Here is a 26,954-nt window from a genome sequence, read left to right as displayed (position 1 = left end):
AAAAATTGAAAGAAATTTGAATATATCATAAAATTTATTTAATCATTTTCTTATAACACTTTAAAATTTTAAATAAACTAGTTTTAAAAGTGGTATCAGAGCTTCTATTATCATTTCTACAATTCAAAATGGAATTTCGAGTGAGCGGGAGTATTAAACTATAACATAAAATTCATTTAAGATCTTCTAATAATTTAAAATTTTAAATAAACTCATATCCAACTTATATATAATTTATCTTTAATATTATTTATGATCTCGACTATTTCGGAATCCAGGTTATTTATTTATGATATGATTAGGCTTAGCCTACTATAAACACCCTGTACAGTTGTGCATATTGTACAGCTGTGCATCTATTCCCTCACTCTCTTTAACTAGTAGTACTGTTATTGCTTTTCCTTTTCATCAACCAAAACTTGATTTTTCCATCACCTGTGAAGGCGAACGCTTATATAAACACAGATATATACTACATCACAGAATAGTAAGGGAGATGGTGGGACTTAGTATAGTTCTTGAAGCAAAGAAAGGAGGTGGTAGCACTTTAAACAAGAAAAGCCCACAAGTTATCAACAAATTCACCATGAAAACAACACAGCCTTCTTCTCTGTTCACAACCAGCTTTCACTCATCTTCTACTTCTTCAAAACTCACCCCTTCTTTTCTTGATAAATGTTTTCTCTGTAGAAAGAAACTCTTGCCTGGTAAAGACATCTATATGTACAAGTAAAATCTCTCTCTCTCTCTCTCTCTCTCCCTCCCTCCCTCTCTCTCCCTGTCTCTCTCTCACCCTCTCCCTCCCTCTCTCTCTCTCTCCCTCTCTCTCTCCCTCTATCTCTCTCCCTCTCTCTCTCTCCCTCTCCCTCTCCCTCTCTCCCTCTCCCTCTCTCTCTCTCCCTCTCCCTCTCCCCCTCCTCTCTCTCTCCCTCCCCCCTCCTCTCCCTCTCTCTCCCTCTCCCCCTCTCAGACACACATGGGCTTAGTTTTTGCCTTTGTTGCATGCATTAATACACACTCAAATATTTTACCAGTTTATGTTAGTGAACTAAAAAGATTGATTGAAAATGTTTGGTGCAGAGGAGACAAAGGTTTTTGTAGCGAGGAGTGCAGGTGCAGGCAGATAGATATGGACGAGGAAGATCAGACTGCTGCCTTCATGACTCCAAAAAACAACACATATAAAGTGAAGAAGACAACCAACTGTTCTTCATACTACTCAGCATCTGCTTCCAAGACCACTAGAAATCGAGCATTTGAATTTGCTGGCTAATCAAACCCAACTTTCATATTCTGGTTCAGTAGCTAGTGACAGATGTTTGTTTAATTTAGTGCAAAGAGATGGTGCTTAGTTCAAATGTAACATCTTTATTTCACATCAACAATGACCTGCATCAATTTTAATGTACCCCATTTACTCCCTTTTTGCTTTCCTATCTACATCTTTCCATAATTTTCATTCTTTTTCCTCAACTCGGGTTTCCGCAAAATAAATTATTGAGTCGAGTATAGGCAAGATCTCGTACAAAAAATTTTCCCAAAATTTATGAATATGTAACGTATCAGTTCTAAAATTTGGTGATTAATCATGACTAATCACGAATTAATCTCTGTTCTGTAGCTTGACAAAGCTTATTAAATCTCCAATTATAGAATTTAATCATCTGATTAATTCTCGATCTATTCAAGTAATCTCCGATTGATCCTTGTTACGTGACGATTTCCCAATTTTACAACATTATGTAACGTTTGATGTTAACGTTATCCATTAAATTGAAAAAACTACTAGTACTAGTATTGCTGTGGGCACACTAGGTGACAACTGCCAATACTACTGAAATGGGGTCTATACTACTCAAATGGGGTGTGAAAATAGTCCATCATACTACTTGATAGTTATCTGCACTGAAGCAAAATTCCAAGCTTTCGTTACATCATGAGGATGAAGATAATGCAGTCACTTTACATGTACATATCTTCATTACTAGCAAATTTGAACCTATCTTATACAACCAAAATATCAGTTTCTGACCTCAAGAAGATGCTTTCAGTGTTTAAAACGTTTTGGTATCAAGAATTAGGCAATACAAGCAAGTCAAATATATCGGGGAACTTGAAAGAAGGTATGCATGAAAATATCTTCTGCTATGCCTGGCCACAGATGGGATAGGTTCAGGGTGTATTTTATTTGCCAGCTTTCACATAATAAGCACCAACTTGATACAGGTTAGATATTTAAACAACGGTTCACTAAACTATCAAAAATACTAACAATCAAAATGATATTTCCACAGCAACATTTTTAGTTCCAGAGCAAATTCAATTCTCTCCTCCCCTTGCATCTACATTAATCATACACTTTCAATATCTAAATTTAAAAGAAGCATCAGGATGGTTTGTTGTAAGGTGTAGGATCAGCCTTGGTTATGAAACATCTCACATTTGACTAGGATTCAGTGTTCATAATTTATTCATCATAATGACTTCTATATCTAAGCAAAATACTAAACAACACAGGACAACACTGGGACTTACCCTCTTTACTGTGAACGCTTCAAACAGAAGAAAATAGTACACTTCCTCGCACAGCTTGTAGTGTAGTTACATATACAGCGCTAAGAAAGTTGCATGAAGGGCGATCTGCTTATACCAATTTCAATGTCCTCAGCAAGGCATATCAATATTACCTCAACTATGATTCCCCTGAACAAGTCATGGCATGTCAACTCTTGGTAAGTCCCAACAGAAATCATTTTTCTGAAGCAGATCTATTGAACGAAACTAGAAAAAGTTGAAGATATTTGTCTCCGCCATACTGGTATAGACCGCACTACATACTACGAGTACCTTGGCACAAACACAAACTATAAGTCAAACTTTTAAGATATTAGCCAACAGATAACAGAATTCATTATAATATTGACATGTTTAAGTTGCCACCCATTCGGTTTTACAAAAGCCCCCAATTAAGCAAAGATACCTAATGATATGAGAACAATAATCAACACGTGAGTGCACGCCAAATAGTTTACTGCAATGTCTCATTGGCAGAGAACGAAACCCATAAAGCTACACCGGTCTACCTAATGATAGACCAAACAGTTGGCATTAGACTAATACATAAAAAAGCACAATCTAAGCGGAGCAACATAAATAATGTATACCAGCATGTGCATTTGTTTACGTACTTGGAGCATCTCCAAGAGGCTCTCTATATGGGCTCATAAGTTGAAAATTAAAGAGCCATGGTTCAAATAGAGCTCCAAGGGATTTTTGGAGGCTCTTCATAAACCTAAGAGCCTCTTCTCTCTCTATTTTAAAAGCCTCCACATAGCCTTCAAGTAATTTTTATTAATAAATATTCATTCCCTCCATTCATTCACTACCTTTCCCTCTCTTTTAGCTCAAATATAAATAGAATATTAAATAGAGCATGAGTATAAAGAGCACTGTAGGACTAGACAATCTTAATAATGTACTAACTTACTCTTATAAAGAGTCACGTTATTTATTTTATGTTATATTTAAAAGCCAACTAGAAGACTTTTGGAGATGCTCTTAGCATGTTAACACATATAAAGCTGGGGCTGCTTCTGTATCATAGCCGTTATCAGTTCAATGTTTTTAAAGACGCCTATATATACACTTTTCACAGGAGGTGTTACCTTATGTGATGTAGACAATAAAAACCTTCTTATACGCGGATCTCATTTCCAGACTATATTGGCCATTCCAGTCCTTCAGTTTGTCTATGATTCATCATCTGAATCTTGAACAACTTTGTTAGTGGTCTTTGTTCTCTTTGCACTTGGAAAGTTAAGCCCATTTTCATCATCAGAGACAGAATCGTCTGCAACAGGCGACCCGGGCTCTTCTAAATCATGTCCATTGTCTCCAGGTTCCTCGGTTGCATCATCATCTTCAGCTTCTTCTGCTGCAGAATCGTCATTGTTTTCATTGGCTTGGTGGTTTTCAGTGCCTTCTTGACCGTTAGAATCATCTGATTCTCTTATTCGGAAATCTCTCGAAGTGCTACGTTTTGCATGCCTTAACAAATTGATTTTGATTGCCTTGCTGAGAAGAATGAGATACTTCTCATAGTCCTCGATCTGGAATATCAGTTCCGGGATGCATCTGTTTTCCCTTTTGATCTTGTTCAGAATTCCTTTCCTCGCACTCTCTTGCTGATTCTGGAAACACGGAAACCTTATAAGTCCTCAACATAAACTGTTTATGCTTTATGCTAAATAGAATTAATTTCAGTAGTCACAAAATGTCCCCGCCTTTTATACCTGTTGCATCACATCAACAAATCTATACAGGGGGGCAGTTAAGTCCTTGCAAGTTATTTCCACAAGCTTCAGATAACTATGGCTGGGTAACACTGGCTTACAACCCTTTGGTGCAATTTGAAGCTTTGAAATTCGGGCTAAATTCTTGTAAAACCTTGTAGCCACTCTCAACAAATGCTCCGCTTGAGGATCTGGAATTATAATCAATAATCAGAGCACAAAGGATTAGCAGATTTCACTGTGTATAACTAAACATAGTTTAAACAAACATACCCTTGAGGTTCATCGAGAGAAAAGGAGATAAAACTTTCACTACGGCTTCAGCAGTCGTGTAAAAGATTTGTTCCAATGCCAGCACAGGTGCCTGTCTATCATTCTCGTCAAGCATGATACTCTTTTGGTTAGCTGCCAAGTAAGATTTCAATTTAGTGGTGAACCAGTCCATGTCAACAACAATTGGTTCTATCAAATGTAGCACAGAAGAAGCTACTATATTTTCTGTAGAAACTTGTAGAAGAGGGTATATTTCCGATTTTGTTAGTGGGCTGCCAGTGTCTGATCCCATTACTTTTAACAACTCTTTGGCCACATCTTCAGCAACAGCTAAATCATTTGGAGATGGACTTAATGAATAGACAAAATTAAAAACACTTTTGGCAATCTTAGAATTCTTCACATCACAGCTTTTGCAGATATGTAGCGCCCAGTCTCCAAGAGACCTCCTCCTTTCCCCAGACAACTTTGTCCCAATGCTCATTGTTATATCACAGAGGACCTGACCAGTATAATAGTACTTCAAGTGACATTTATAAGGAGAAGCAAGTTCATAGAACTGAGCATAATTTATATGAAGAGAATAGATATTTTACCTCCATTTCTTGAAAAGATGAAGCAGCAAGAAGCTCAGAGAATATAGGCTTAATGATCAACTGGATGAACTTGTATACACTTATTTCAGTTTGATCATCAGTTCGATTCTCTACTTCACATTCATCAACTGAATCAACATGTGGAACGTCTTTAGGTCCATTCTCAAATATAGCTTCTGACACTAATTCCTTCATGATGCCTTCCTGCTCAGGGCACTGCAGAGCTGTTGCTATTAATTCCTTCAAACAAACTAGCGCCAAATGGAAAAGTTCCTGTCTGTCTTCAGCGTCTTTTTTACCCTTGGTTTCGTTTTTCTTATGATCTGCCATGGTATTTGGACTCAACTTGAGAAACCGAATCAGTTTCAACATTGGTGAACTAAGCAACTTCAGTTCCCCATAGACTAAACTTTTCAGCTTATCATCTTTGCCAGCTGCTGAGAAAGACTTTATCAGTCTAAGAGAAGCATTCAAGGCAAACAATAACAATTTGAAGCATTGGATTGATGATTCCCTCATGGATGACTGGCTATGATTCTGGGAAGTTGCAGTGCTATTAGAGCCTCTTTCGTACAACCCCAGAGCTATTTGAAAAAGCTGGCCAATACTTGTACTTGCCAGCAGAGTTCTTTCTTTAAATAAAGTTGTTCTACCTGTTTCAGGCTTACTAGATATTTGAGTAGCAGTAGATCTAACAATCCCTCTCTTACCAGTTCCACTAGAAAAATATTTTTCTAAAGATGCATAAACATCAACATACTTAAGAAGCTCTTTTTCTAAATCTAATTTCTTGACTTCAGTTGCTTTCTCAAATTCAGTAGTAATGATATTTACCACCACCTCGAGAATTCCAGATAGAATCCAAGCACTGTATTTCTTCTTTTCTTCTTTTACTTGTGCAGAGTGCGCATCCTGGGTCTCTCCAAGCAAGTCTACTTGGGTACGAAACAAATGCAATCTTGTTAGCAACACCCTCATATTAGAAAAAATTAAGAATTGTTGGAGAGTCAAATAGATAACAGGTATGCATGACCATTGACAAGGAATTTCATGTAAAGTTCTTTGTGTGACTAAGGAATAAAACACTTCATTTTACATTTGCATTCCAGATATGAATATTTTGATAAGAAACTCCCTCCGGTCTATTTTACAAGTCTTTTGACTTTTTTCACGTATTTCAACGAGCCTTGACTCAATAGTTAAAATTATAAGAATTTTAAATGTTCTTTTTCTGAATAAAAATTTAATATGCATATATTTATTGAGAAAAAGAAAATTTTAAAAAATTAATTTTTTACTATCGAGTCAAAGCTCATGAAAACACATGAAAAAAGTCAAACGACTTATGAATTGGACCAGAGGGAGTACAAATATTGTAATAGTATATGTCCCAAGGACGAAGCCTGAGCTCACCTCGGCAGGGGCCAACTCAAAATAATATTAAAACATATTTGATACAAAAATAAAAATATAAAATAACTTATATATAATATAAATCAAAACAACACCCTACATCTATTATAGTATCAATATTAAAAAAAAAAGTGAACCCAATCCTATATGTGATAAATTTAACAGTTTGTGGGGGGGCAAAAATTAAAATTATATGATTTTTAACAAATAAATGCACACAAAATATAAAATATATTGATATTATAGGGACCTCAGGGGAGGCCATGGCCCCTGTTATGCTCCACCCCTGATATGTCCATCAGAACTAGACAGACCAGTGATCTCAATATTGCAATAACACAAACATTTGACCAACCTTCAAAATTTGCAGTTCTAAGAAAGTTCCTTGTCTTTGATAAAGCCCTTGAAAATGACTCGCCAAAAAAGTTCTTTCCTGCCTAGAGTGATTCCAAACTATTAATAAAGAGAAAGGTACAAAATTTATTATAGCAACTTAAATTATAATCCAATACAGCAATACCTCATTCTCTTGAGTAAGAGAGAAACCAAAAGAGTGCCGTGCATCTGAAGCATCAGATTTACCAAGTGGTTGCATTAAAAGAATCCAGGAAATGCAAGACAAAAGGCAATCAAGAGGCTCGTGTATGCAAATTTTTCCATTCTCCAATTTAAGACACTGGTTAATTTTAAGTTGAATTTCTGCATCCTGTAAAAGAAATCAGTGGCTATTGTGGACATAAGCGAAAAGATGTCATCATGGTACACAACAAGGCGCAGGAGCCGCACAGCAGACCTTGTATGATAAGTAATGATGCAAAACAAATGCTTTTGCCATAAACTACATAACAGACTGATATTATTAATAATAAGCCTGTAGCCAGTACCTCTTTGTAGAACTGTAAAAAATGGGGGAGCAAGAAATCAAAAACAGACCCCGAAAATGATGGGTCCACCAAAATGAGCTCCACAAAGCCATCATACATAATCTCTTTAACTTTTGCCTTGATGAAATAATGCAACCATTATTAAAAACATATTTGTAATAACCTTCATAATAGACAAATAATAAAAGTGGAAGTAATTTAAATAAAAAGCTATATACACACCTGCCGATAAAGGCATCTTTGCAGCAGACCATTAAATTCTTGGAAAAGACCAACACCGATGCCACATGGTACCTCAGCTTGCTGGCTGCAACTGGCTTGGCTTGATGATTCTTCAAAAGAATTTAACACATTTTTTCGAGCTTTCTTTTCTGCTAATATCAGTTTCATAATGGCACTGGTTGCAGCTTCGAGAACCAAGTCTTCACGTCTAAACATAGCCTTGCGCACAACTAATATGGTGTAATCCTGCATCAATTTTTGACAGAAGAAAACACCACATAAGCCTCTCTTCTTTTGGCATCAACTCCTCACACATGAGTAATACACAAAACAAACTAACCATTTAGAAAACTTAGCTAAGGAAAAAGAGGAAAAAACTAAATGAAAATGTGTCTGTGTATTTCACACTTTCAGACGTTAGCAGAAGCAACTAGGTAAGAAACTTGGCTGTTACTTCGCGGAAAAAAAAAAGAGAGAGAGAAAGAAACTTGGCTGTTTCTAATATGTCCAGGCCTGTCCTCTCTTGTTCTCAACATGTCATCTTCTTAACTTCATACCTTTTTAACTAACTGAACAAATGTGGTTAAGTCCTAGACAGTAAACAAGAAGACGCTTATTGGATTTATATATGTGATAAATTATTGAATCTGTATCAAGCAAAGCACAATGCTTGAACTAATTGTTTAAACAATCTTTTAAATCTGTTCACTTAAACAACCCTTGATCTAAATATTATTCTTAATCAAACAAAAAAAGTTCAAGTGGTCCACTTCTTTCAGAATCTATACAACAATATATATTCAAAATTTTAGTACCTGTATCTATACAACAGCGTATATTCTATATTTAGCACCTGAAAATGCATACCCGAAGATCACGACTTAATCTGGTGAGGGGGAGTAGAGCATCAACAAGATGGATCGCAACCTTTCCATTCATGTAGGTAAAGTAATCCAGCAATTCCTTTAGATGTGAAACATATTCTAACATTGGATATGGACTGCACTGGACCAGACAGCATAATAATCTGCTAGAACGTTTAAATATCTAAGATTCCTATAGTACTCATAACTAAAAGACGAGAAATTTATGTGATGCTACCAAAAAAAAAACAAAAGAACCACCGCATGAATATAAAACACACCTCATAATGGCCAAACTCTGCTCTGGCTTTGCCGAAAGAATGCGGAATTTGCATTGTTCAATGATCTGCAAGAGGCTTAATACATCAATGATTTTCGGATATATAGGTGAATAGCTAGTACTTTATATATATGATACAGCAAAAAGCACATATGACGACATGTTGGTGCTGAAACAGCCTAATGAATGTTTGGCAAACATCATGCACAAGGCAGAAACAAGAAGTTATGAACAATGCACGAAATGAAGATATATCATTCTGAAATATAGCATACTGACCTCATTCCTCGCCATATCATGAACTTCAAATAAACATTTCAGCATCTGCATGCCTAGTTTCTGAGAACCCATCAGACCATGGGACTTGCAGAGCCCTTTCTGGCTTCCCTCATCCAATGATTCAAGCAATACAAACCCAAACCTTACGATGCTGGGAACAATATGCTCTCTTCCATAATTGCTTTCATTGACCTACAGCAATTCAATCAAAATCTCTATGTCAAGAAAAAGTAAATTACAAGGTCAATGGTTCATGATGAGAAAAACCTCTCTGTTAAAAGTACTTTTATCAACCTGCTTATATAATATACATGATGGACAATGCACTTGAGGTATTGCCAACTAGTAGGTGACAAGTTCTCAAAAAGATGCACCAATCAATCAAAACATAGGCCGCTCACTTGGTAACTATATTTGCATATATATATATAATCTGAACTAATTATCTAGGCCCTCTTATTGTCTTTTGTCTCAGCCTTGCTCATATATAATTTCTCTCAGCGAGAAAACTTCTATCAAATTTGTCGATTTGACTATAAGATATTTACAGTTGCATTTGCAAATTTGAAATATGCTCCAGCTCACAATGCTGATACTTGCGTGTAACAGTTCTCTTCATCTCCACATAAATGTCTAGACTCCAGACTGAAGAATTGAGCAATTGCAGTGAAGGAGTAAAAGGACACTTACAGCTCGCAAAATCGCCTTCTCTAAAACCAGAGCTGTCTGTAGATATTCTTCTTTCAAATCATCCGGAAGCCATTTACAAACCCTGAAACACAAGGATATCAAGGTCCGCCATGGTTTAACATACTGATAGATTGTAAGCTTGCTAGAATTCCACATATCATGCGAGTATATTGATTATACTACAATTCCATTTCCATATTAAAACCATATTTCCATTCAACATTTTCACCTCAATGCAGCTTGCTATCTTTCACGAAGAGAAGCTAACACACCTACTGACTGTGATTGATGCTTAAATAACAATGAATAGAACTGTTCGTATAAGTATATCACCGATCGGTAAACTCGTAATCATAATCAATTAGTCTTTTTGTCATAAATATTCAGCTACTAGTACTAGCACAACAGATACTATAAATAAGATGATAAAAAAAAATTAATGATGCTTATTAAGTGTAGTAATTATTAACCCTGCAAACTTGCAATCCTTGTAAGCATTTGCCAACGTCGCTTTCAGTATCCCCATTGCAGAGTCATTAAACCTCCGAATCCTAGCCACAGACAACAAAACAGCCACCACAAAATAATTAAACACCCGAACATCACACCTCAAAATCCCAATCAACTCATGTCCAAGCGAAGGATCCTGTTTCACCGCAAAATTCACATGTAACAACACAGTCCCTTCCACTTGCCTAACTGTCGAACTCCCTTTTCCCTCTAATTTACACCCGAAAAACACCAAAATCCCCTCAATCACCTCCCGCTTACAAAACCCCTTTGACGCCAACACCAACAACTGGTAAACCAACGAAGGCAAATCCTGCAACTCGACATTCCCCATTTCATCAAACACCTTATCTACAAACTCCCTACACCTCTCCTTATTCAAAAACCTGAACTCGTAAACAACAGAAACAATCTTCACCAACAAAGCCTTACTCCAATCACTCAAAATTACCCTATCAATCGTCGAATCAACACATTTCCTCTCATTCGATTTGTAAATTAAATCCAAACAATTAGGCAAAACATCGAGAATTTGAGCATCTTCGGATTCTTTTATTTTCGATAGACTCGATATAATTAGTTCCGATAATTTGATTAGTTCGGGGACAGGGACGGTGTCGAGATGAGAGTGGAAGAGCTGGAGGGTTGATAGAGAGGTGCGATCGCGGGGGAGAGAGTGGGAGAGAAAGAGGGAGATGTAGGAGAGAAGGAGAGAGGGGAGTATAGGGGAGAGAGAAGGGGAGAGAGGGATGAGAGAGAGGAGAGAGGAAGTGTAAAGAGAGATTGAAGAGGAGGGGAGAGAGTGGAGGAGAGAGATTAGGGTTTGGTGGGAGGATTGAGAGAGGAGGAAGGGGGGGAGAGGGTGGGGGTGGGGGTGAGTTTGGGCTAGGGCGATAATTTCGGTGGCGGTGAGTGGCGGGTTGGGGTGGCTCGCGGTGGCCATGGTGAGGGCGAGGCGGGTTTGGTTTGGTTTGGGGGAGACGGAGAGTGACGGTTAGTTTCGTGTTTGTAATTTAGGCGGGAAATTTTTATCATAATTTAAAAATATTATTGTTGTTATTATTATTCCGTAAATAATACACATATCATGTGATATTATCATATATGTAATTTATAAATAATCAATATTTAGAATTTGGGTAAATATATGAAATGATTATATAATAAGATTATTGGGGCCATATTCCACGTAGAACCGTTAGACATAGATGAAAAAAATATCTTATTTATGTATTATATTTTGAAATTACTTTTTTTGGACAAACAAAGAAATTTTCATTAACCAGAACATAAAACAGTGAAAACAAACTCCCAACTGCAGATACAATCAGGTTGAAAAACAAATAACATGCTAAAAACAATTATCTGATTTGTTTCTTGATCGTTTAACACATAGAATTTAAAAATTCTTGAAATTGAAAAAGAGATCAAAGACATCCTAAGCAATCCAAACAACAACAGCATCACAATTGACCATATTACATAAATACTATCGGTGGCCCAATATTCACAAACCCCGGTTACATAACCTGAGGTCGGAGCGACAATACCCCAACTATCTACTTGCCGGATAACAGTTATAGACATGCTGAGAATGAAAACTCCATAAAAATGAATAATCTTTAGTTGTAAAAAGTGAGCTCTTGCGATAATCACCATCACGTTGGTTTCAATGCGGACTTTCCATATTCTAAAAGATATTAACAGAATTATTCTCATAAGAACCAACACCAAACAAACCCAAATACAACTAAGCAATAACATAACAAAACACTCCAAAAGGAGAGACGGACAAACACTCCAAAGGAGAGACACATAAACATCCAAAAAATTGGGTTCTTATTATATAGAATTTAATGAAAACGGAAGAAAAACAAGGATTTTGGGGCTTTCCACTAGAAAAATCCATTGAAAGCCCCTAGACTATCTTTGAGAGGAAAACAAGAGAACGACGGCTAGGATTTTGGTTTTGAACACGCACAATAATGCAAAAGAACATGTATTCACGTATAGATCGTGGAAATCTACGTAAAATATAGGGTTCTGCTGCTGAAGAACTTTAATGGTTCTATAATTCTATTTTTAAGTATTGGTTCTCTCTCAAGCACTAAATTCTTGATATGATGATGCTGGGAGTTGTATAATGATCATTCGTCATGTATAATCAAGGAATATACATGTGCTACACTGATTGAAAGAAAAAATATTATATTTTTAATTTTAGGTAGAGAATTATAATATATCATAAACCCATAATATTTTTCACCCATAATATACTATATATAAATTTATATTTCGCCCATAATATGCTATATATAAAATTCAAATCGGGTTTGAGTGCTTTAGATTAAACTGAATTCAAATCCGATCAAGATTTCTAGGTAAAAACTATTAAATATGAGTTCAAAAATTAAAAAATACGGGTTATAATCTATACTTTGTCCGTATCAGTCTCAGGGGTGAACGCGGGGTCGGGTTGACCGGTTTTTGAGTGAAAACAAAATCTCACCCGTTTAATTCAATTTCTGACATATTTATCAACATTTTTTTTACCCAACTCTGTTATTCATATATTAGGTTGGGTTGGGTTCAAACCTTATCACGGTTCAGTCTCAAACAAGTACACACAATTAAAATCTGAGGCATATTAAAATAAATATTTTAGTATGCATATTAAAATAATATTTTAATGAGTTTTAATATGCATAATTTTTAAATATATCTGAGGCGGGGAAAAGTTTGGAGTAACAGTACATGTCACTGTGTGCCTAGCCGACTCACCTAATTGACTCAGTGGCAGTATGTAATTTAGAGCGAAGTCTAGTGGCGTTTAGCTAAAATGTTGCTTCTGTTTTGATGACATCGTAAAGCGTGTCCGTATTCAACATTGGAAATGTCACCCTATCCTCTCCGCGGAAGAGATCAGATAGGATATGCTCCATAATGGCAATATATTAAATAATTTCTCCTTTTACAAAATCAGAGCTATTACAATTTTAAACTATGAATTCTTCCGTTACGATTTGCAAACATCAGACCGTGTCATATTTAAATTTAAATCTTTATGTAATTTTATCCTAATTTAACTCTGCTTAAATGTAAGGAACAATTTATTGCATATATTGTTCCTGGACTTTAATATAATGAAAAGATAAGAAACTATACAAATTTTCTTTTAACGGGAAAACAAAATATTCAATCCCTTAATTTAATAATTTCAATAAAACAGAATAATTTAAAATAGTACCACTACCATAAACAGACGTTACATTTGATAGCTCCACTTTCTTAAAACCAATTCTTACCCCACACATGTACCCGCAAGAATTCATAATAGCAAGTTCAACAGTGTCCTAGTTGGAGCCCTAAATATAATATAAAAAATTATGTCCTAGTAGTTTAGGACATATTCTACTAACTTCAACTCCAACAATGTGCTTCATTTGCACTATATGTTTAATATTTTATTATTAAAAGTTCACTTTCATCATTAAAACATAATATAAAATAGAGAGAGAAAAAGAGTGTTGGTAAGAATTTATTATAAAATATGGGATAAGGCAAGGAGAGAGAGTGCCTCAAAAATAGGGCTCGGATGGATTGTCCTAGTGATATAGGGCATCACTAGGACATTGTTGGATCAAGTTTTTACATCAAATGCCCTATATTATGACTTAGGACACTAAGCAGGGCAGCTGTTGGACTTGCTCTAATTTCACATCATACCAATATTAATAAATTAAACTATTAAAATAATATTCTATTTATTGTTTTGAGGGAAAATAAAATGGGAGTCCAAATAAGACGCTACATTTGATAGGTTAGCAATTGAAACTTTTTCGATTTTTTTATTAATTCAGAGTATAATCAATAAATTGAAAAAAGATTCGAAAGTTTATTTCGGAATTTTTTATTTCTTTTTTTTATTGAAAAGATTTAGATTTTTTTTCTTATTTATTAGTAACTTTTTTAAAAAATTATTCTTATTAGAAATATGATCCCATATCCCATAATATCATCATAATCATAAATTCATAATAATCACAATAGTACCAAAAGTACAGTCAATTATACACACAGTATATCCTGTATCTGTATGTATCTTTATCTTTGGAATTACATATTCCAAAACAACAAAGACGTCACGCTACCCAAGTGCCCACGGAACCACCTTCTTCAATATATATGTATGATCATCCCCCATTTGTATCTTCTTCACATAAGTGCTAACAAAACTGTAAAAAAGAAAAAGTAAAATTCTTTGGGTTTTTACTGAAGAAAATGGGAAGAACAGCAATGGAAGTTGGAGCTGATGGGGTGGCCATAATTACAATCATCAACCCTCCTGTTAATTCCCTCTCTATTGATGGTATTTATTAGATCCCAGCTTTTTAATTTTTTATTTTTTGTAGCCCAAGATTTTTGTTTTCGGGGTTTTTGTTTTGGTGTACTCTGTTAAGTTATCAAGAAATCAAAAAGGTCAGATTTTGAGACATGGGCTATTGAGGTTTCTTGATTTGTGATGCTTGGTAAAATTTAGTGTTTTTTTTGGAGTTTATGTGTTGCGTACATGCAAATAAGTGTGATCATGAGTAGGGTTATTAGTCTTGGATGTTGTGTGATCTTCAATTTTGACACCCTATTTTAAGTTATTGTGTATAAGTGATGCCATGTAGAAATGGAAAATCTTGAATTTAAGTGTTAAAATTGCGATACAGGAACTAGCTTATCATAGAAAAGGTGTTTATTGTGGTGTTTTCCTCTGATTGGTGTTCTTTACTACATCTTTCTTGGGGTTGGACAAAGAGGGGTTCAGGGGATTAGAGATATTACTACATATTGTACTAGTTCAAGACTTACACCTTCGGTTTCTAAATAATTTTGATCTGTTAATTGTTAAATGTTAATTTTGTGGTGCTTTAAGTCTAATATGAGACCGTGTGGAGAAAACATGAAATTGTAAACTAGACTTGTTTGATAGAACCATTAATGTATTATCGTATCCTGTATCTTTTTAGCAGACTAAATAGAGTTTAAATGTTGTCACAGCTCACAAGGTCAGTATTGAATGTTTGCTATTTACTTATGACAAGTATACTGTCATGTGAATATGTGATTAAGAAAATAAGTTCATAAGAGAGCATGGTAGTATGATGTTTAGGGGCACCAAATATACCTCAATTAGCACCCATTAATTAGGAAATTTGAATGTAGTTGGGACCTAAAAATGTGTTTCCTCATCACAATTCTCGAGGTCAGTCAATATATGGGATAATTGGTGAGATTTATAACTTTCTCTTGTGTCTCCAGTACTAAACAGTTTAAAAGAGACTTACGACCAGGCATTGCGAAGGGATGATGTCAAGGCAATTGTTATTACAGGTGCAGTATATATTAGTTACAGAGTGATTGTTCAAATTAATTATGGTATGACTTGTACGGGTATGTGAACTAATACATGCTTTTATTGAGCAGGTGAAAAAGGCAAATTTTCTGGAGGTTTCGATATAACTGCCTTTGGAGGATTACAAGGAGGAAAATGTATGTGGTATTTACTGATGTCACTGTGCACAAAGCATATTCGAAGTTAAATTTCTAACATTTAGTTCTGTTTTGATCATAGCTCAAGCACCTAAACCTGGTTATGTAGCAATAGAAATTCTTTCTGACACTGTAGAAGGTACTTTACCCACTTTCTATATCCCCCATCTAATATATAAAATTGTGCTCAGTTATACCTTTTTATTTCTTCTCCTAATCCTGCATGCTTGTCTTATAGCTGCAAGAAAACCCTCAGTTGCGGCAATTGATGGCCTTGCGTTAGGCGGAGGGTTAGAGGTTGCAATGGTATGTTCATGTACTTTTTCAGCGAAGGAACTTCTCTTTGCATTTTCTTAAATGACCCTTTCATCCTCTTCCATCTCAGTCTTGTCATGCCCGCATATCTACACCTTATGCACAATTAGGCTTACCAGAGCTGCAGCTTGGTATAATCCCTGGGTTTGGAGGTATGTTTTTAACACTATGCAGGCTCTAATAGGATGCTAATTCTTAAAGTTAATATCTTCAGACAGCAAGACCTTAGTTTTAGTCTGTACTGAAAGTTTGACTACTTTTGTGGAACATATTTTTATGTACAAGGTAAATGCATCATATATAGAGAATAAGGGCTAGGAATATAAATGGGTTAATTTAGCAGCCATCAAGAGTGCTACCTTTGCTTCAATATTATGCTTTAGTATCCTAAAGTGTATCAATGTTATGATATAGAAGTTGTCTACTTTATCAAGATTTTGTTCTAAATTTTATGTGTCGAGTCAGAAACAGATTCGGGTAAAGCTGTGGTTATTTGTGTTTGATGATTGATGGATTGATAAAGTTTGGGGTTGAAACTAAATGCAATACTGCATAAGATATGACGTGCTTTACTATTGACAGATTGTTGTAATTTCTTCTATGTAAGATAATATCAAAATTATGGCCATTAATTATTTCAGGGACGCAACGACTCCCACGTCTTGTTGGCTTGGCAAAATCTCTCGAAATGATGTTGGTATGTAGCTCTTTGCTTCTTTTATCAGGCACTAAACAATCATTTTACATGCATGCATTTTAGGCTTATATATTTTAATAAGCTTGATTATGTTATATTGGATCACTGTAAGAACTTGTTTTTACATGAAATCTCCCTCTCTTGTAGACATCGAAGCCGGTCAAAGGGGAGGAAGCTCTTAGTCTCGGTCTTGTGGATGCAATAGCTTCACCTGCTGAACTAATAAGCACTGCTCGTCGCTGGGCTTTGGATATATTGGAGCGTAGAAAACCATGGGTTGCCAGTCTCTACAAGACTGACAAGTTGGAACCTCTTGGCGAGGCAAGGGAAATACTGAACTTTGCCAGAGCTCAGGCTCGTAAACAGGGTCCAAATCTCAGTCATCCTTTAGTTTGCATTGATGTAATTGAAGAGGGTATAGTTTCTGGTCCTCGTGCAGGCCTGTGGAAGGTTGACATTTCTTCCACTCATTTGATTTATATTCTATTTAAGTTCTCCTAATTGAATATAATGCGAATATTTTTTTAATGCTGGCAGGAAGCTGAAGCCTTTCAAGGTCTTCTACATTCAGACACTTGCAAGAGTTTGGTCCACATTTTCTTTGCCCAACGTAGTACTACGAAGGTTGCTAATTCAATCTTTTATTAAACAGATGTGACTATCAAAACTTGGTCATAGACTTGCGCAAAGCATTTATAAGATAGTTATATTTATATGCAGTTTTTTTTTTAATTTAAGTTTTGCAATGCTGGTTTTTATAATTCAATAAAACTGGCAGTGCAAACTAAAATTCCATTGTTAAGCCAAGAAATGTACGGAGTCATGATTATTTCTTTAATTATTATTAAACATCAAAGTACCTAGTTGGATACCATTTCTTAGATTAGAGGTAGAAAAATCATTTACGATTTATTGTCAGTCCTAAATTTTAACTCTGCACAGAATATGTGGAAACGTAATGTTGCTGAAGACTGAAGTATGTCACAAATTCTAGTCCAACTTAAAATATTTTTATACAATTTTAGTATTTGACAGTCAGCCTGAGTCAGTCTAGTAGTACATGCATAACTATATACCAGTAATGCTTTCTTTTGTCTATTAGGTGCCAGGAGTGACTGATCGCGGACTAAAACCAAGACGCATCAAGAAGGTTGCCATTCTTGGAGGAGGTTTAATGGGGTCTGGGATCGCAACAGCATTGATTGTTAGCAATTATCCTGTAATCTTGAAAGAAGTAAATGAGAATTTCTTACAGGCTGGGATAGGTAGAGTCAAAGGTGAGTAAAAATAATCATATTTCTTGTAATATCTAAAGTATGTTCTACAAAATGATAACTAATTTATAATCATTTTCCAGCTAATTTGCAAAGCCGTGTCAAAAAAGGGAGAATGACCCAAGAGAAGTTTGAAAAAACCTTTTCTCTCCTCAAAGGATCTCTTGATTATGAAAGTTTTAAAGATGTGGACATGGTGATAGAGGTACAAGAAAACATGCTATTAATTTTTGCAAACTTCTGATAAGGCTCTATTTCATTCTCTCCTTAATTCTTCCATACTTGGATTTCTAAACAGGCTGTTATAGAGAATGTTTCATTGAAGCAACAAATATTTGCGGACCTTGAAAAATATTGCCCATCGCATTGCATTCTTGCAAGTAACACCTCAACAATTGACTTGAACTTAATTGGTCAGAAGACCAAGTCAAATGACCGGATTGTTGGAGCTCATTTTTTCAGGTAATGCCCAGTACCTGTTATAACTACTTGTTCCAGTAGCTTTCTGTATTCATTAATTAGTCATGATTGATGTTACAGTCCCGCTCATGTCATGCCGCTTTTGGAAATTGTTCGCACTGAGAAGACATCTCCGCAAGTATTAGTTGACTTGCTGGATATTGGGAAGAAGATAAGAAAAACCCCAGTAGTGGTTGGGAATTGCACTGGATTTGCTGTTAATAGAATGTTCTTTCCATACACTCAAGCTGCTGTGTTGCTCGCTGAGCGTGGTACTGATATCTATCAGATTGATCGGGCTATTACCAAGTTTGGAATGCCAATGGGTCCATTTAGGCAAGTGACCAGAAGATGAAGTTTTATACTGATCATATTTTATTGATTTTAAATGGTTGTCTCTATTCAATCAATTAACATTGACATGTATTTTATTATTCAGGTTGTGTGATCTTGTTGGTTTTGGTGTTGGAGTCGCGACTGGCAAGCAGTATATCGAGCATTTTCCTGAGAGGGTGTATAAGTCCATGCTACTTTCTTTGATGATAGAGGACAAAAGAGTTGGTAGGAATTTATCTGTTTTGCCCTTGTTGGAAAATTTCTTGCCCTCGATGCTATCAGAATAATATTAAAGGGTTTCGATGATTTTGTGGTGCAAACTTCAGGTGAAGCAACTCGCAAAGGATTCTATGTTTATAATGACAGACGTAAAGCAAGCCCAGATCCTGAAGTAAAAAATTATATTGAGAAGGCAAGAAATATGTCTGGAGTCTCTGTTGACCCAAAGGTAGTCTTTCTTCCTCTTCTGTTATATATAGGTTGTAAATAATATCTGACTTTTTACGGAGAAGAGTTGATAGGTGAAAAATTGTTGCACCCCCATTTTTTATAAAGATTTATCCCTTGGAATGCAGTTGCTCTAGGGTATATTGAATTGTGAAGCTAGTGCTGAACATCTTCTGTCAAATTTGTTTTGTATATTTTTTTTTTTCTAAAGTAATTTGTTATCTTTTTCGATCCAGTTGACTAAAATGTCAGACAAGGACATCATAGAGATGATTTTCTTTCCTGTTGTGAATGAGGCCTGTCGTGTATATGCCGAAGGCATTGCTGTAAAAGCAGCGGATCTGGACATTGCTGGTGTTATGGGAATGGGTTTCCCAGCTTACAGGTTTGCCGTCTTATTTGTTTAAATACATTCCATTCCTAAGTAGCAATACATAGTATAACCCATGAGTGTACTTTTTGGATCAGGGGAGGCGTCATGTTCTGGGCTGATTCTATTGGATCCAAATACATTTGTTCAAGATTAGAGGAGTGGTCAAATAAGTATGGTGGATTCTTCAAACCATGTGCTTACTTGGCTGAAAAGGCAGCCAAGGGTGCTCCTTTGGTAAGTTCTTTAATCCAAATAAGTATCTCATGCACTCAACAATTGTTAGCATGTGGTTTGGCATCAACCAGATAGTAATAACAGTCCTGCTTTAATGATCCCTATAAGTCTATAACACATACGACCCCCTTCAAGTTTTACTTTTTGATATTTCTTATCTTGTTTTTTCGGTGAAGTCTCTGGAGAGAGTTGCGCTGTGCTAGAAAGTAGACCTGGAAAATTATGTTAAACCACCGGCCTAATCCCAATAAATTATATTGCACCAGATAATTAAATTTTACAGACGATCTCAACAACTATGGTTTTTTTGGGTCTTATGGTTTGAAACTGGGTTGACCGTAGATTCATATTATCTGGAGAGAGTTGGAAACCCTTTAGTCTCATTGTCCATTTGTTGTTGTGCCTTAATGGGGAATGTCTTTTCCAAAAACTACCATGATCTCATTGACTCGATAAGTATTCTGTTTTACTTGTTTTGGTTCAAGGCTTTTCACTTTCGCACTCCCCTTATAGTTGTTCCTGGTTCTGCTTTTTGTTGATTCAGTTATGTTATATGAAATATGTCAATACTTTCATTTCTTGTTTCCCACAATTCTAACTGACTACTTCTAATGGGTTTATTGCAGAGTACACCTCTGGATCAAGGAAAGGCCCGCTTATAAGCTTTGCGTGTATGGTATTCATCGTGCTCCCGTGGCTTCACAATCCACACGTCCTTTCACTTTTACTGAATTGATATTTGTTCTCGCTAGCGTTAGTGCGAGCAGCTAAAGAATAAGATAGCAAAGAATGAAATTTGGTTTGTGTTCGATATGAGAAACTAGAATAATAATTTGTGATTCATTTTCGAGTCATGGCATGTATTTATTATTTGTGGAGGAACAAAAAGACATTAGCACGTAACTGTCACTACTAAACAAAGGGTTTGTATTTCTCATGTACTTCTAGTTGCATTGATGCCTGGATATGTTACTGAAGTCATTGGGGATTGAAAAATTTCCGATTGAAAATATTTTACCAATTTATTGATCACAGGCGGGCTGATTTGACTGAAAATCTTTTATCTATCCAAAAAATCAATCGTAAATTCTTGATTACTCTTGAATCAGTAGATTAACCAATTCATCCTAATCTGACCGAAAATCTTTCATCTATCCAAAAAATCAATCGTAAATTCTGATTAGTCTTGAATCAGTTGATTAACCGATTCATCCTAATCTGATTAAACCGATTCATTCTGATTCCCAATTTTTACAACCAGGGACATTGCGGATTTTACTTTTACGGTGAAGGGTAAATGGAGCATATTAGTTCCGGACAAAAGTAGAAGTCAAACTACTACCTGTCTGCCTCACTAGTCACTGCCAACTTTGTTTATACATCTGGGTCTTTCACGAGATCTGAGGTTCCATCCTCAGGGCTCAGCAACAGACTCACAGGGCACTCCGATTAATAGAAAACAAATAAAAAATATAAGAAATCTGACAATGTAAATCCCCATGTTGCCCATCCTACGGCACTTGACCACGCCCTCTCCTCTCACTAACGGCGTCCAAATTAAGCACTTCTGGTTCGGGCTGATTAAATTAATCCATCCGCCATTTTATCACATAGCTTCTGCTTTTAATATACGCACATACTATTATTATATTAGTCCAAGTAACACCTAGAACATGATACGCGAGAACATAAGGACCGGGAGGAGATACGACAAAATTATATGTTAACCGGACATTTTACACAACAATGCGGATAAACAAAGGGTTTGCCCGTTCTATCATAATTTGAGAAATAATGTCTCAATATCACTTTTGAAAGATATGGTTTTAATTATAATTCTGTCAAATTATATTATTTAATATTTATAATTATTTGAGAAAACAAACACAGATTCCAAGAGGCTCGTGAAAAACTGTTCAAAATAAACAGAATTATATAAAAATATACTATGAACGCTCTATCATGCATCGTTCTAAAATAAGAACCCTAACATTACATGGTATTAATACGATATCTAGAGCATCTATCGAAGATGCGATATTTTTGTTATTAATTTTTCAAAATGTGACATGAAGAGCTTTTTTCTCATAAATATACGTGTTACATCGAGAATATCAAAAAATGATCAATTAAAATCCAAGTCATAATTCATTGGATTTTCTTATCTAGAAAGGTAGTTAACGAGTGTCGAAATTTATTTGCAAGTTTGAGTTTCAAAAACTTGAAGTTTAGATTCGTTAAACAGTCTGCGAATATATTAGCTCACTTCTTAGCGAGATACAACTGTTCCATAGCTGATCGTATTTGGAAAGCGGGGAATGCCCACTCCGAATTGCGGTCTATCCTTTTGAACGATTTGTGTGATTAATGATATTCTTATTTCGTGGCAAAAAAAAAAATTCCAAGTGATAATGAGATCGAAATTAGAGGAAAATACAACCTTTTATTTGAGTTGCATTTTCTAAGAATGATTCATAAGCTTATTCATAACACGAAATTTATTTTTGACAAATTTCGTTAGATGTGTCCATTGATACATGCTAAACACTACTCCCTCCGTCCCTATTTATCTGTCCACTTTGGAAGTAAAAATTTGTCCCTATATATCTGTCCATTTATACTTTCAAAACTAATTTAATGATAGTTTTTCAAATATATCTTCATAATTTCAATTTTCAAGGCTTGACTTATTTAAAACTTGGTTGAATTCATGTTTTCAAGACATAAAGTAGGGGTATTCCACCATTTTCAAGATATTAATTAGAGTTATTTAATGGAAAAGTTTACACAATCAAGTATTCCTTGGTATGTGTTTTTTTTTCCAAAATGGACAGATAAAAAGGGACGGAGGGAGTAATTTATACGTCAATGTTCGATAAACTGAGCGGGAAAGATTACAACTATCTGCCATTATTGTTGTCGATATTGTTAATAAATCATACGGATGATCAGACATATAATGCATGTGACACGAGTATTAAACACATTTACTTCTCGAATTCATGTGAAATACGGATTATTTTATTGAACGGAGCATTAAGTGCCTGGCCTGATTGTCGGTAAATCATGGTTTATGCCTCGTTAGCACGAATATTGATTAATGGTGGTCAAAATTATGAGTGTTAAGACAGTTTTGAACCCCCTTTAATTTTATCTTAAAAGTCCCACTCTCTGTGTTTTAGCTTAGGAACAACATATTTGCACGTCATAGATTCTTTACATAAAGCTGCTGTCTCCGGTACGTACGTGCAATTATATAATCTATTTCACCTGTTTTCAGATCTACTGTGTATGTTTAAGATTTTTACTCGAAGTACATATAATCCTTTTATTTTCTTAAAATCGTTGTACACAAAACCTATTCGATCAAAATGAGAGATAAAATAGTGATTCTTTTACTTGTCGATCCGAAACATACTAATTACTCCCTCCGTCCCATTTTAGTTGTCACATTTGGTTTTGTGTCGGTCAAATTGACCAAAGTTTGATTGAGATTTATTAATATTTTATCAATTGAAAAAATAAAAAATATATGTCATCAGAAATAACTTTAAATCTATTTTAAGATGTAATTTTCAATTTTTTAAAATAATAAAAAATGATTTATAATCTCTGGTCAAAAATTAGTCAATCTAACCAACAAAAATAGAAATGTGACAACTAAAATGAGACGGAGGGAGTATATCCGAGTGCAGCAGATTAAAATTTTATAATTTGGATATATGCACAAAGATTACAAAGTAGCAGTATACTGCAGACTATATTATGTTAATCGAACTCGGCTAAAAATATCCGACATGAATTGTGTTTATACATCATATTTGTAATAATTAAGAAATTACATATATTTTTGTCTTAGTCTAAGTATTTCAATATTCATGTCTTAATATCGGATTTTTAATATCAGACAAAATGAAAAATCTGAATAACTTGTGCAATGAAAATGTAGGTATGTATACTAGATGGAGTTGCTTAGGGTTCTGCTTCTGCATGAGTTGTTGATAAGAAATTAAAGTAGAAGTAACAAGAGAGTCAGAGCTCCACGTGCTTCTGGGAACTCTCTCCCTTGAGACTTCAGTCCCCCCACTCCATTCTTCTTTAACTTGCTGCATTTAACCATCTTCATTTTCATTTCTTCTCCTGCTATTATCACCATCATCTACATTCCACATTAAATCTCTCTCTCTCTCTCTCTCTCTCCCCACATTGTTGTGCACTTCAAGCTTTTCTCATTAGTAGTTCCTCAAAACAGAAAAATCAAGAAAGATGGCAATGGAAGTGGTTCAAGAAGATTGTGGAGACATGAGCATGCTATGCACAGACCATCCATACAAAAACAACACACCAGGGGGAATATGTGCTCTTTGTCTCCAAGAAAAGCTAGGCAAACTAGTCTCCTCTTCTTTCCCCATAACAATCTTCCCCTCCTCTTCCTCCTCTTCATCTCCATCTTTCAGATCTGATCAAACCTTCACCACCACCACAACCACTACCTCCTCAGTCGTTCCCATTCGCACAATAACACCATCTTCAGTTTTATCAAACACCCAGAATGAATGTCACCACCACCACAGCTTCAAAATCTCCAAAATCCCCTACCTTCTCACACACAAGAAGAAGAAAAACAAAAGCTTATCTGCTACAAACTCGAATAACTCCAACAATGCCATGATCTTCAGGAGAAGCAAATCCACCGCCACCCCTCGTCGAGGAATGTGTTTTAACAACGAACTGGAAGATAGTGCCCAACATAAAAAGAGATTCTGGTCATTGAGGCATTTCAACAAACATCTTTCAGGCAAGAACTTCCCGGACATTAAACAGATCAGTTCACCGTCGTCTTCGAGCACTGGCAACATGGGGTCATTCTCAAGGTCAAGAAAGAGAAGTTCCAAGAAAGAAGAGGTGATTGTAGTGGAAGAAAATGACAGTCCGGAGCAAGTTTCATTTGGCCGGAAAGTTTCACGATCAAGATCCGTCGGCTGTGGTAGCCGGAGTTTCTCCGGCGACTTTTTCGAGCGTATCTCAACCGGGTTCGGAGACTGCACACTCCGGCGAGTAGAATCACAACGAGAAGGCAAATCAAAATCTCGCCGCTCCGGCGCCGGAACTGTCGCCGGCGGCCCAGATAGCATCAAGCAAAGACCAAAATGCGGTGGTTTATTTAGTGGGTTTATGATAACCTCCTCTTCATCGTCGTCGTCTTCATCTTCATATTGGGTTTCGTCTTCAACCGACGAAAACAACAACAACAATAATTTAAATGTGAAGCCCACGGCGGCCGGAGCTGCCGTGGCAGCGGTGGCAGGACAGTTAGCTCAGAGCAGGAGCAAGACTTGGGGCTGGGCATTTGCAAGCCCAATGAGGGCTTTTAGTAAGCCCAAGAGAAATGGAGGATCTGTTAGTAATAAAAATGGCGGCCCAAACTTATCTGCAGTTCCTTCTTTGTTGGCTGTGAGAAGTTGAGCATTTGAAGCTTTGTTTCCTTTGGTATTGTCACTAAAAATCTTCTACACTCTTTAGATTCTAAATAAATTCCTTTGTTTTTGTTAATGTATGTTTTTGTTAACTGTTGATACATATATTATATATCTAGTTTCATGTCATAAATCAAATTAGTATTGCTCATTGTTTAGCATTGTTCTTGAATCTATCATACATGCATGTTTAGTTAATGAGTTCCGTTAACGGGAATCAGACGTTTAGTTAATGAGTTCTGTTAACGGGAATTAACGTTTTTTTAATGAGTTCTGTTAACGGAAATCTAATGTTTAGTTAATGAGTTCTGTTAACGGAAATCGTATGTTTGAGCCTTGTTCAAAGTAAAGGGAGGCTTAAAGGGAAGATGTAGAATAAACTTTTAGTAATGTTTAGATGTGAGCAATTTGCAGATTGTTATTATAGAAAATGGATGAAGATTGATGGGATGATTCTAACTTTTTGTACATTGCACTAAAAGGCCTTGATTGTGGAGTAAAGTGTTTGGATTGAAGGATTGGATTCGGATCTTTTTGGCCAGTGTTTCAATCTAGGAGTCTTTCTAGGTGTTTGCTGGCTCTTTAGCTGGCCACAACGTATAAAAAATGAGTTGCAAGTGAGGAGTAGGGCATCTTACTAAATGTAGGCGTGCATGTGAAGGTTTCAAGTGAATGTATTTGAGAACATGTATCACTCCCCCAACTCCATGTTTGAGTCAAACTCAAGCACATGTTTGCTTGCATGGTGGTTGAGTGGCACATTAAAATGTCAATTTACAAATTTATATTTTTGTAGATCTTGATTGCCAAGCTATGTTTTGTCTTATCATGTCCACTTTATTTTCACACTTTTTCTTCAATTATACACTTTATTTTGACACTTTTTCTTCAATAACTTTTTGTAAACTATGTTTGTGATCATTGCGAATCTACTAGAAAATAGCTCAGGAGTTGGTTTGGACAAAAATTAGCTTAAACGCTAAAGTCGAGAAAAATTAAGTCGAGAGCAAAACCGGGAATCAGAATTAATTGGTTAATATGTCGATACAAGATTTATAGGAAATTATTCTGGTAAATCGAGTGTAACTAGAGCTGTAAATTGAGTCGGGTAGCTTGCAAGCTCGCCCGGCTCGAACTCATTTAAGTGGGCTCGGCTCGACTCATGCAAAGGTTACGGCACATTTAATTAAACGAGTCAGCTCGACTCGACTCCTGAAATTAAATGAGCCGAGTTTGGGTAGAGTTTCAGGCTCGATTAAGTGTAAAATTATACGAGCCAACCGACTCGTTTAGTTAAACGAGCTGGCTCGACTCGACTCGTAAAATTAAACGAATCGAGTCCGTGCAAAGATTTATGCTCGATTAGCTAGCTAAACGAGCCGGCTCGGCTCGATTAAACTTGGATCGAATTAGACTCGGCTCGAAACTCGGCTGGCTCGGCTCGAATCACAATGATAAATAAGTAAAAATATTTTTTAAAGATTAATTGAAGATTTTTA

The 26,954-nt window shown here is 35.9% G+C and overlaps 3 protein-coding genes across 7 annotated transcripts; 2 read left to right on the top strand and 1 right to left on the bottom strand.

Moving 5' to 3' along the window:
* Window positions 1-1,883: 1,883 nt before the first annotated feature.
* On the bottom strand, window positions 1,884-11,286 carry LOC108197381 (uncharacterized). Of its 5 annotated transcripts, XM_064083425.1 has the most exons (15): window positions 10,263-11,286; window positions 9,793-9,874; window positions 9,103-9,294; window positions 8,825-8,889; window positions 8,548-8,707; window positions 7,681-7,926; window positions 7,459-7,575; window positions 7,095-7,280; window positions 6,930-7,011; window positions 5,162-6,096; window positions 4,566-5,067; window positions 4,293-4,483; window positions 3,666-4,190; window positions 2,981-3,083; window positions 1,884-2,847 (listed from the first exon to the last, which is right to left on the bottom strand). In XM_064083425.1, the coding sequence occupies exons 1-13, from the start codon at window positions 11,243-11,245 to the stop codon at window positions 3,750-3,752; spliced, it is 4,182 nt and encodes a 1,393-aa protein (XP_063939495.1). In that variant the 5' UTR covers window positions 11,246-11,286; the 3' UTR covers window positions 1,884-2,847; window positions 2,981-3,083; window positions 3,666-3,749. The 5 variants fall into 5 exon arrangements, with proteins under 5 accessions (XP_063939495.1, XP_063939493.1, XP_063939494.1 ...); XM_064083423.1 differs by having other exon boundaries at window positions 1,884-3,083; XM_064083424.1 differs by lacking the exon at window positions 2,981-3,083.
* A 3,112-nt stretch (window positions 11,287-14,398) lies between these two features.
* LOC108199406 (glyoxysomal fatty acid beta-oxidation multifunctional protein MFP-a) lies at window positions 14,399-20,919 on the top strand. The gene is made up of 18 exons (XM_017367206.2): window positions 14,399-14,671; window positions 15,613-15,684; window positions 15,778-15,843; window positions 15,926-15,982; window positions 16,082-16,149; window positions 16,229-16,310; window positions 16,800-16,855; window positions 17,003-17,305; window positions 17,393-17,479; window positions 17,958-18,132; window positions 18,213-18,334; window positions 18,428-18,591; window positions 18,670-18,924; window positions 19,028-19,149; window positions 19,251-19,372; window positions 19,608-19,756; window positions 19,840-19,978; window positions 20,605-20,919. Exons 1-18 carry the CDS (start codon window positions 14,584-14,586, stop codon window positions 20,638-20,640), a joined length of 2,163 nt encoding a protein of 720 aa, XP_017222695.1. The 5' UTR covers window positions 14,399-14,583; the 3' UTR covers window positions 20,641-20,919.
* A 2,944-nt stretch (window positions 20,920-23,863) lies between these two features.
* Window positions 23,864-25,531, top strand: LOC108199408 (uncharacterized). The gene has a single exon (XM_017367207.2). It carries the CDS (start codon window positions 24,245-24,247, stop codon window positions 25,442-25,444), a length of 1,200 nt encoding a protein of 399 aa, XP_017222696.1. The 5' UTR covers window positions 23,864-24,244; the 3' UTR covers window positions 25,445-25,531.
* The last annotated feature ends 1,423 nt before the right edge of the window (window positions 25,532-26,954 follow it).

The sequence above is a fragment of the Daucus carota genome, chromosome 8 (genome assembly GCF_001625215.2).
Source record: "Daucus carota subsp. sativus chromosome 8, DH1 v3.0, whole genome shotgun sequence".
Classification (NCBI taxonomy): Eukaryota; Viridiplantae; Streptophyta; class Magnoliopsida; order Apiales; family Apiaceae; genus Daucus; species Daucus carota.
The sequence above is the reverse complement of the archived record's forward strand: the minus strand, read 5'-3'. Positions and strand labels throughout refer to the sequence as shown.